This window comes from Corvus cornix, chromosome 5 (assembly GCF_000738735.6).
Source record: "Corvus cornix cornix isolate S_Up_H32 chromosome 5, ASM73873v5, whole genome shotgun sequence".
Lineage (NCBI taxonomy): Eukaryota > Metazoa > Chordata > Aves > Passeriformes > Corvidae > Corvus > Corvus cornix.
In genome coordinates this window covers 38857969-38868540 of record NC_046335.1, presented here as the reverse complement: position 1 = coordinate 38868540, position 10572 = coordinate 38857969, and the positions used below count along the sequence as shown (strand labels likewise).

The 10572-nt window shown below is 47.8% G+C and overlaps 1 protein-coding gene across 1 annotated transcript; it reads right to left on the bottom strand.

Annotated features, from left to right (window-relative positions):
* Positions 1 to 907: 907 nt before the first annotated feature.
* Positions 908 to 4472, bottom strand: SLC35C1 (solute carrier family 35 member C1). The gene is made up of 2 exons (XM_010397540.3): positions 3912 to 4472; positions 908 to 2153 (listed from the first exon to the last, which is right to left on the bottom strand). Exons 1-2 carry the CDS (start codon positions 4450 to 4452, stop codon positions 1594 to 1596), a joined length of 1101 nt encoding a protein of 366 aa, XP_010395842.3. The 5' UTR covers positions 4453 to 4472; the 3' UTR covers positions 908 to 1593.
* Positions 4473 to 10572: the final 6100 nt, after the last annotated feature.

Below are 10572 nucleotides of genomic sequence, written 5' to 3'. Positions count from 1 at the left end.
GCGCGGTCTCGTCGCCCGAAACCGCCCCGGAAATGTCGCTGCCACCCGGCACGGGAGGCGGGAGCGACCCCCGAGCTCAGGCAGCAGGCTGGCCGTCACAGGCCAGCGCCAAAAATCTCCCTCTCCATAAAAAAACCCACAAAAACAAAAAAGTTCAAGGGCCCCAAATGGCTGCTTGCATCGAAAAGGTACCTATGGTCATGAAACCTGGAGCAGGAGCCCCTTCCACTCCCCCAAATTCAACAGGAACATACTCTAGGCAGAAATGGGAGTGTTCTTCGGTAGGTGTGGCCAGACATCAGTCACGGGGCATGTCACGTCATTTAGGATCCACGGGGCAGGGTATGAAGCAATGGCAAGGACTGCCCAGGATCGCTATCAGAGTAACTTTATGTTTGAAAGGGCCAGGGATTTAGAAGGCTGGTGCAACATCGCAGCTCGCTACAGGATGTTGCTGCTGACCCCAGGGATCAGAAACCGCAGCACAGACTATTGCACAGAACCAGATGGGGGGGGGGGGGGGGGGTGTGTGTGCAGAGATTTCTGCAGAAGTGTTCAGCAGCAAGTTCCAAGGGAAGGATTGATGCAGTTGAGCAAAACTCATTGCATTGAAGGATTCACAGAGCTGAAAATGAGCAAGTCAAAAGGCAGACTGCAAACACTAGAGGAGCTACAAAGTAAACACGGAACAAGTCCCCTGAAACAAGGGAAGGGGTAACAACCCCGTTTTCGATACAAACCTACCCCCTACAAAGAGCGTAAAGAGAACTGGGATCCCCACCCTACAGCAGCAAGTGTTACACAGTAACTTTTCCACTCCTGCCTGCCACAGGGAGACACAGAGGCCAAGCTCACACCTCCATGAGAAAGGCCACCGGAGCGAGATGCTCTTCCTCACTGGACACAGTGCAAAGAGAATGAAAAGTTTAATTCCTGAGTCTTAGCATGCTTCCTCAAACTGAGAAACCAGGTGTAGAGCAACACAGTAAAAAAACCTCAGAAGGATGTGATAATGACTCTTTGGAAAGGTGTTTTGGAGGCACTGCTGTTGCTTACACTTGTACATAGCCAGAAGGGAGAGAATTTCCATCCTCTGCACTGAATGGGGCAACAGGAAGAACGGCTGTTGCAAAAGCCTTATACAGCAGAACAGTTTACTGAAGTCTAACCCAAACAGTCTGGCTACTTGCCTCTTCCTTACCTGGAGGTTCAGGATTTTATAACTTCAGATTGCATTCATTCAGTTAATTCTAGATCCCTAACTACACGAAGCTCCCATTCCAGTCTTTGTCTGATATGAGCCCACCCCCCCAGAGATGCAAATTTCTCAGATTATGTAAATAACAACATCCATTTTAAAAAACAATCACAAAAAAACCTCCAATTGATCTCTACAACACATGCTCTCCCCAGCTCTGACACAGGGTGATATAAAACATGATCCAGTCAGGTCTTTGGCTCTGGCTCCTGACACAATTCCCCATACACTTTGCACGTGTATTTTTTCATGCTCCTTGCTCTTCTTCTCCCCAGGAGGAAAGGAGCACCAAAGGTTATCCCCCCCAGACACAAAAATAGACGTGCAGGAGCCGCCTACACACCAGTCTCATTTCTTTCGCTGCTTTTGACATTAGGATCCTCTTGCACCTTTCTCATCTCCAGTCCTTTCACCCATGTGTAGGCAAAGGAGCCCCCCAGAACCATCAAGTTACTCGTCCACCACAAGAAGCTCTTTGTCTCCTCGAAGTAGATAACAGCCAGCACTGTTTGGGCACAGGCCTTGGCTGTCCCAGACACGTTGTGGGTGAGTGGGCTAGTGAACTTAATCTGAAGTCCAGTCACATACCCGATGGCAAAGCCAAACACTCCCCCCAGGGTCATCATGCCCCAAAAACTGGGGCTCCCCAGCTTGTCGAAGTGGTAGAGAGTGCGGAACTCGCCCAGCAGCATCATGAGGGGGAAGAACAGGACACAAGCATTGACGTTGTTGTAGAAGGTCAGGCGCCAGATGCTACCATCCACCACAGGCAGCACCTTCTTGGTGTAGATGGCATTGAGAGAGACACAAAGGCTTGCTAAGATCCCAAAGAAAATACCTGTCCATGACAGAGTGCCCTCTGCTCCTTCCTGGTCAACACCCAGCCAGAAGCCACCTGCAACCAAACAAATCAGGCATCATCTGAACAACTGCTGAAAGGCTCAAAACTTACAGTCAAGAATTCATTATTTTCTTTATAGTGAACAACAACAAGAGACAGGCTTAAGGGCTTCCCCTTTCTATTAACTGAACCCACAAAATATCATGACTAGTGTCCTGAGAAGACTTATTTTGGGAGTACGGGAAATTTATTGTGCGGATAATTCAGTCTCAGAAGACTAATTCCCACACTGAGCAGGCAGCACTAGTTCAGAAACGATTAATCCAGCTAGTCTTTGCATATAGATAATTTTCAGGAGACCATTTTTTTTAATTGAAAAGGCTGAAAAGTGACACACGGGTAGAAAAAATATTTTTCAAAGTTTGAAAAAAATCCCACTTTATAGACTTTTCTCTGCTGTTAACAGGAAGGAAAAAATAGGTCAGAGAAGAAGATGGAAAGATAGTAAAAACATGAATGTAATAGTAAGCATGATCCAAAAAAAAAAAAAAAATCACAAGGCAGAAACTGTGTGCAGTACATTCATGTTAAACTTTGATGGGCAAAGCACTCTCTAACCACCTCCAAAACAGGAGCTACAGGCTTTGCATCTCCAGGGCAGAGAGGGAGACCTCTCCCCATCCAGCTCATAAGCAAAACATAAAAGGGAGATGAGCTACTGAAGGAGCACTGCACCACATTTTCATTAGCTGCTTCTTGTTGGAGGTTGCCTGGAAAGTTGCCTGCAAAGCACCTAAGACACTTGAAACTAAGCCCAGATACAAATGAGTTCAGTGCACAGATGGAAGGGCTTTGTGTCAGGCCAAAGAGGATGCTCAGCTACGCTGCTATAGGCATACAGGCAATGCTCTCACAGTGAAAGGAGATGGAGCCACGAGGACAGAGTCCCAGTCTTAGAGAAATCCTGTCAGGCTGCCAGGCACCATACTCCTGGGCAGTGCCTGAACAAAAGATGAGCTGAAGGCAATTGCTTGCATCACTTGGGTAGAAAATACAGTAGCTCTGTTCCTGTTCACGTCTTCCGTGGAGATGAGATTCTCTTATTTTCCTCTGATCCATCCACTTGTCTAAAACTAAAGTGAAAGCATGCACACCTGGAACCAGACTGAAATCAACATTTCATCATTCTTGGCATCTAAATGGCCCTCCAGCAGAAGGCAGCTTTTGGGATTACTTTGTCCTTGGAATGGAAGGCTTATAAGCATTCCTGTTAAGCCAGTCAGTGGCTTGCCCCACATCCTAACTGCATAACCAGATCTTCTGGTGGTGTTTTACGCTTGGCTTGGTCAGCTAACCCTCTATCAAATGCATTCAGCCTATTGTAAAAACCAATTGGCTGGCTCTATTGTATGGTCCCAGTGGTGCTGACATAAATGTCATTGTTACCAAAGTTAATAATCAACAAGGACTTGGGAACAGGGAGAAAGCCACCTGCTATTTTATGGTGGGGGAAGAAAAGAAAAGGTAAGGCAAGTTAAACCTCATTAGAGGGTAGATAGGTTTTAGTGCTCAAAGGAAAAAGGGAGTTATGTCAAACGAGAGCAATTTCTTCTCTTAACGAGTTACCTACATCCTCCAGACATACAAATTTGGTTGCCAGAGACAGAGCAAGGCACAAGCCCTGAGCTTCCCCATCTAAGAGGGAGCTGCCATGCAGGTGGGGATGACTTCCCAAGGGAAAGATACCCCACCACCATCTCTCTGGGGCTGGCTGTAGGATGGGTGCAGGCAGCCCTTTCTGCTCCCCCTCACCTATGATGACTCCGCAGGCCAGGAGGGCATAGAGGGAGGTGGTCTGCTTGAGGAGGAGGTAGGAGAGCAGCACGTTGAATACGGTGGTGAGGGACCGCCCCACATTGTAGAAGGCCACGCCGACATGCTTGAGGCAGAGGTTGTTGGAGGTGACCATGCCGATGAAGACGGCGGAGAGGGGCAGGACGCTGCGGGACACCTTGGGGTCGAGGCGGAGGGTGGGCAAGCCGGCGCAGGGGGGCCCGCAGGCCGCCCCCAGGCTGAGGCCCAGGCAGAGGGCGGCCGTGAGGGCGCACTGGAAAAAGGTGACGAAGAGAGGGGCGTCGAGGCGCAGCGAGGGGCTGTCCAGGAGGTACTTGTTGAGGAAGACCATGGCGATGGAGGTGAACCAGTAGAGGCAGACTACCACGGCGATGCGCAGCGCTCGCAGCAGGAAGGGCGCCCGCCGGCCCCCGCCGCCCTCCGCCGGCAGCAGCGGGTCGGCGCCGCCGCCCAGCGCCATCCGCAGGATCCCCGTCCGCGTCAGCTGCGCTCTGCTCATGGCGGGCCGGCCCCCGCCAGCGACGGCCGCCGGCCCCCGCCTCCTCCCGCTGCCGGCCCCGCTCACCCGCCTCCGCCGCCGGCCCCGCGCCTCCCGGAGCGCCGCAGCCCCGCCCGCCGCCCTTTATTCACGCCCCGCGGGCGCCGCTCGGCACCGCCCCGGCCGCGCGCCATGTCGGGGGAGGGCCCGGCCCGGCCCCGCCGCCCGCTCCGCCCCGGGGCAGCGCGGCTGTTGCCAAAAACGGAATTTATAAAAGAATTCCTAAGAAAGGATGTTATTTGGTATTTGAACTTTGTGTACTTTCAGGCTGAATCAACAAGAAAGGAAATTTGATCGGTGCAACAGAAAGCAGTGAGCAAGCAAGCTCTAAGTGATGCCCGGGCGTCAAAAAGAAATTACTTGTCGGCAGAATAGCTTTGTTAAGGTTTAGGTCTCGATGGGTTTCAACGATCTCAGACCCAGGTGGAGGCTAGCAAAGCTTGGGGGGCAAGCTGACAGGGGACACAAAGAAGGTAGAATTTACAGGCCCCAAGGACATTTGGCAGGACCCCTAAGATAAGGAAGAAACTAATAAAGACAATTCAGCAGCTCTGCTGAGATCAGCTCCAGCTGGGTAAAAGGTAATTTCAACAGGTGGAGAATACAACCACCAACTCATTGACCACCAACTCAGGAAACCCACTGACCTAAAAGAAACACTGAGCATGCAGACTAATTACCACAAGAAGCGAGAAAGCCATCAATCGATAGAAGATAGAATACAAATTAATAAAAAAACTGGGTAACTTGTAGCCAATGAATTACCTTTGTTCTATAATATTGTTGTTACAATGCCTTTGTGTGCTAAAATGTGGGAATAGTGAAAAGTTTTGGTAGCTGACATGCTGGCCTCGTGGATTTGCCACCCAGCACCTCTTCCCATGCAGAATTGTAAATAAATCAAATACCTTAACTCTGTGTGTTGATCGGCATCTTGCACACAGGGTGAAAGAACCTATTTTGGGACAACAGGAGCAGACAGCAGCTGGGGCAGTTTAATGAGGAGCAGTCACCTGAGGACAGTCCTTGGGCAACCTCCACAGCCAGGAGTGAGGGTCTTGCTGTGGGACTGCTGGGGAGGGGCTGCCATGCTCACCATGGTCATTAATGGTGACCAGCTCCGTATCCACCTGGCATGGCTGGGCAGTGGGTGGCAGGAGGGGACTGGTAGCGGTCCTTGTGTCAGGAACAACACGACTCTGCTGGCTCATGTCAGCATCCTTTTTGTGCTGGTTGGAGCAAGTGGGATCTGGGTGTTTGACATGCACTGGTTTCCTAGCATGGATTTTGCCCACATCCCATCAAAAGCACAGTGCGCTCTGCTGCCTAAGCCTTCTGTACAGAAAACAGGTTCGCACTTCTGTGGAGGTAAATCAAACCTTCCCAATATGACCTAAATGAAGTAGGCATGGTGACATGTGCAAGCAAGGACAGCATGGGTAAGAGTTTGCTACCTAGTTCCCATTCCTGCATCAATAACTTTGATATCTAACCAGGAGGATGTCTCTCCAGTACTGAGATGCAGCCTGTGCACTACCCCGCTACATTGCAAGCAATACAGGGGCTAACTGCTTTCAAAATAGCCTGGGTGTTAGGATAGGCTGCACACATTCTCATGCTAAAGCAGTTATCCCACAGTCCCACATCATCATTCCAGTTATAAAACACCCATTTGCCCATGCTCACATGCCAAAACATCCCATGTTCTTTTAATGGTGCTTTATAACTGATCCGGTTTGGCCAAATTTAGAAATATATCCTCTGAGAGAAGGCAGGTCACCACCCCTCCCCCACCAGGTTTGGGGAAAATAAATTTTCCTCAAAGGAAAGTGAAAGAGATAAAACCTATTTATTTAACAAACACACGGGAAAAGGAAAATAATGCTAAATAGCAAAATCTCTCGCTGTGGAGAAAAAACCTGGGAAAGTGTTTGAGTCCTCCCTTTGGTCTCCTCGGAGCTGGGGCTTGGCCCAGGGCCAGGCTCTTTGTGCTCAGTGGAAAGTCCTCCTGATGTGCTCTGATATTGAAGCAGTCCAGTGGAAAAGGGACAAAATACAAAATTCCAGGGAAGGGAAAAAAATTCAACTCTATGTCTCTCTCCGGAGAAAAAGAAGCTGAACAACTGGCCAAAAACTGACCTGGGGGCAGCAAGCCGGGTGCTTCCTCGCTCCCCTGCCACAGCTGGGAAAAAAAAAAATGCTATCTCTGTGTGACCTTGAACAAGCTGCAAACTGCTTTGAAAAAGTTTTGCTCAGTTTTTCCTTCCCCCTCTCAGGCTCAGTTTAGAGGCATAGAAAGGCACAAAAATTAATTTCTGGGCATAGGGCAGCAATATGGGATACACATCATAAAGTCACCCCAAGACAATAACAAAGAAGCCTTTCAATACCAAACTCTAGCATGTTGTGAATTCAAACCGCTGGACAGAATGAAATAAATTAAAATTAATGCCAGATTCCATGTGGTGGGGGAGGCAGCAATGTCTGTCAAACATTGGTCAGTATGACCTCCTGCTTCTTATTTCAGCTGAGACTGCTGCAAAGTGTCTGGTCTGCAATGTCCTGGGGCCCAGCAATTTGCACAGGGCATAATTAAGAGGATTTTGGAGGCAAAGCCAGCAGCATTAATTGCCCCCCGCAGTCTTTGCTGCTCTTACAGTTGGGAAGGACAGAAGCATAGTAGAGGTCATGGGAGACAAGTGATGTACTTAATTAGACCAGTTGGTACAGCTGGAAAATGTTTCAGGCATAACGTGCTTTTCTCAAATCTCTGAAGTCACACTTGATTGTTTTTTCTCCCAGGTGCATGAGTTGGTTTAGTAAATGATGCTGCCTTTCCTCACAACCCTTGCCTTCTAAGCAGCATCTGAGTGCTGATGGGAATCACGTTCCCTCTGTACAGAGAAAGTTGGTGCTGGTATGCTTTCTTTGGACTACGTAAGTGCCCTGCAGGCTGATGGAGTGTTCTGGGTTGTGTTCTGAGCACCATCTCTCACCCCTGCACCTTGTGATAGGTGCCTGGTAGAGCCCTTGCAACCCCAAGTGAGTTTTGCCTGCTCACCTCACCCACCTCCTTGCTCTGCCTGCACAGCCGGGAGAATGACCCCATGCATGGAGCTTGCCTGAGCTCACATGGGGTGTGACATCCCATGGATGCAGGCCTGCAGCTCCTGCCGTGGAAACAGCAGAGACTGTGGCCTGCAGAGGGGCTGGCATTAGAGCAGGGAAAGCTGCTATTGAAATGACCAGACAGTGTTCCCTGTAGCCCAGCCATGCTTTGATCCTGCTGCTAGAAGTGCCGGATCACTTACTTACTCGTTACTTCATATCCTGTGCTCCTTCCCATCCACCTTCTTCCAGTGCCTGGCCCAGCACTCCTCTCATAAATGGTGTCAGTCGGGAAAAAAAACAGAAAGCAGTCTGGGTGTGGCACACTCGGTTCCATAGGTCCTCACGGCCTGTTACACATACCTGTGGCTTCAGCATCACATATTTGTCTTGAATTTCAAGGAATTTGACCTCTCCTACCACTAATGTTGCAAGAATGACAGTGCCTCTGGCAGAATCAGAGTCAGATATAAGTGATTTTTTCCCCTCTCTGCCACTTGCTCGTGCTGTTCAAAGTGCCTTCTCTAAACTAAACCCAGGAGCTGGAGAAGGCAAAAACCCCAGCCTTCAGTTGCATCTTGTCCATTCATTCAGTGCACAGAAGATTGCTTTGGCCTGCAGAAGTTTGAAATATCCCAATCAATAAAATCCTCATTGCTTCTCCTGGGGGATTATTCTACAGCCCTATCACACATGTATGGCACGTCTGCATGGGAAAATTGATCAGTATAACTCCCTCACCTCTGCCAATATAACTCCCTGGTACTGACAGTGTATTCCAAAATAAAAGTGATTTGTTCTCGAATAATCAGGTAGTTGTGATAGTTGTGCTGGTCAATCTCTCTAGGCAGAGCTTGTCTACAGCATGGCAATGGTTTTGACAAGTGCTTTGAATAAAGGCTTTCCCAGGTGCAAAAACTGACCAGCAGAATTACTCTGCCATAGCTGTGCCTGCCTACCTGCCTCACAAGGATGCTTTGCTTTGAGGGGAAGGTGGTTTAAAGTCATAGGTGATTTAAAAATGTCAGAGTAAAGGTAGGAATAAGTAGGTTATAATACTAATATAGGATGTTTAGACAATGTAGCCTGGCCTCCTGCACAACATCAGTCTTAGGGTTCCCTGAATTAAATCTTACTTGAATTAAACCTGATCTTCTGTGAGAAAAAAAATCAATTTTGATTAAAAATACTCCCAGAGACTGAATTCAATAGGGCACTAGCAATGTTATTCTGACGGCTGGTTCTTTCCCACTAAATAATGCACACTCCTTTTCATGCTTGGCATTGTCTGGTTCAAGTTTTCAACCTCTGGATCTTGTTACAGCTTTACTGATGTTTTTTTACAAGCAAGCAGTTACAGGCAGACAAAGTTACCTTCTAGCCTTGTTTTTGGAGATGATAAATGATTTAAACTTCCTTACAGAACATGTTTATTATGCTACAGCAGCAAAGATTCACTTCTTTATGCAGATGAGACCTCAGTATTTTCCTGCCCTGCTGCTTGGTTGTATATTAACATGGTAGCACATATTGTGAGGAGCCTGCACAGGATTATTCCTGGTTTAGGAGTGTGCTGCTTCATGTTGCCTGAGTGCTTACAAAATAAACAGTTATCACTAATGGAGGTCTGAGGCTGGAAAATAAGCAGCTTTGGCGGGTTCTTCATGGGGGGAAATCTGGCTGGTAGTGTCCTTTCTCCCATATCTTGTGAGGTGCCTGCACTGCTGCTGGTGTCTGGCATGCCTGATACCCTGCCTGCTGTTGGCATGCACACATACATACATACATACATACACTCCTGCATCTTATTTAGTTCTTTCCTATGTGATCAGAAAACCTTTTTAACTATGAGAGGTGCTGCTCCTCCGAGGGGAGAGCTCTCCCCTTCCCACTAAAATTAGGTGACCTACTTGAAAGCATGCAAATCAGCTGATAGCCAGCAGTGTGGCTGATAAAACAGCGATGGGCTCAGGGTGTACGTCGAACCGGTGGTGAGACAGAGCAGATTGCATTTCCTGGCCACACAGGAGACCTGGACATATCGACCGGTGTGTCATTGTAGGAACAGGCCCTCTGTAAGTCATGTAGAAGAGCAAACAAAGCAGCAGAAAACATTGCCAGTTTTGTTTCTGGGTTTGGGGTTAGAAATAGGACTCATTCCACTACCTAGAATGGGACATGGGAAAAAAATCCACTCAGCAGTGAGGTCATTCCAGTGTATTTAAGAATTTATTGTTCCTTACAAGCATAGGTATCTGACTTCCCATTAATACAAACATCCTTGATGCTGACATTTATGAAGTGTGGAGCTTACAAGTCAAAGGTATCAATCCAGATCCATATATGTATCAACACACACATATATACAAACATTTAAGTACATTTATATCTGCACATATATATGTGTGTGAATATGCTCAGATTATGTACAGACAGTATGGTGCCATAGTGTCCAAGCAGGGACCAACAACCCAGGAGGGTTCATCTGGCATGGCAGGAGTATTACTTTATTGTGACAGGGATATTACTTCACCTACCAGTGATTCCTCTTGTTTGCTGTGTATCTCATCAAAATTAGCTTGAGCTTTCAAGGTTTCAAGTTTGAACTGCAGATATTGCCTGGTGACAATAGGTCTCAGCTGTCATACCATTATTTGCTATATGTCTTCTCCTATATTGATTATCAGCAAATAATGGTATGTCATACCATTATTTGCTGATAATCAATATAGGAGAAGAAGGCCAATGCAAAATCTGATTTATCAGATCAGATTAGCTGAATCAGGTCTCTCTCTGCTAGGGTAGTAAACATGGATCAGGGGAGACAACTGAGTAAATCTCTTAGTATTGTCCTCAACCCATTTCTAGCACGTGTTTCCCATTACAGTACAGCTTCTTTCCAGACTCCCCCACTTCATAGGAGAAATGGCCTTGGCAGGGTTGTGCTGCTGTAGCTCTCCATCGTGCAGGATA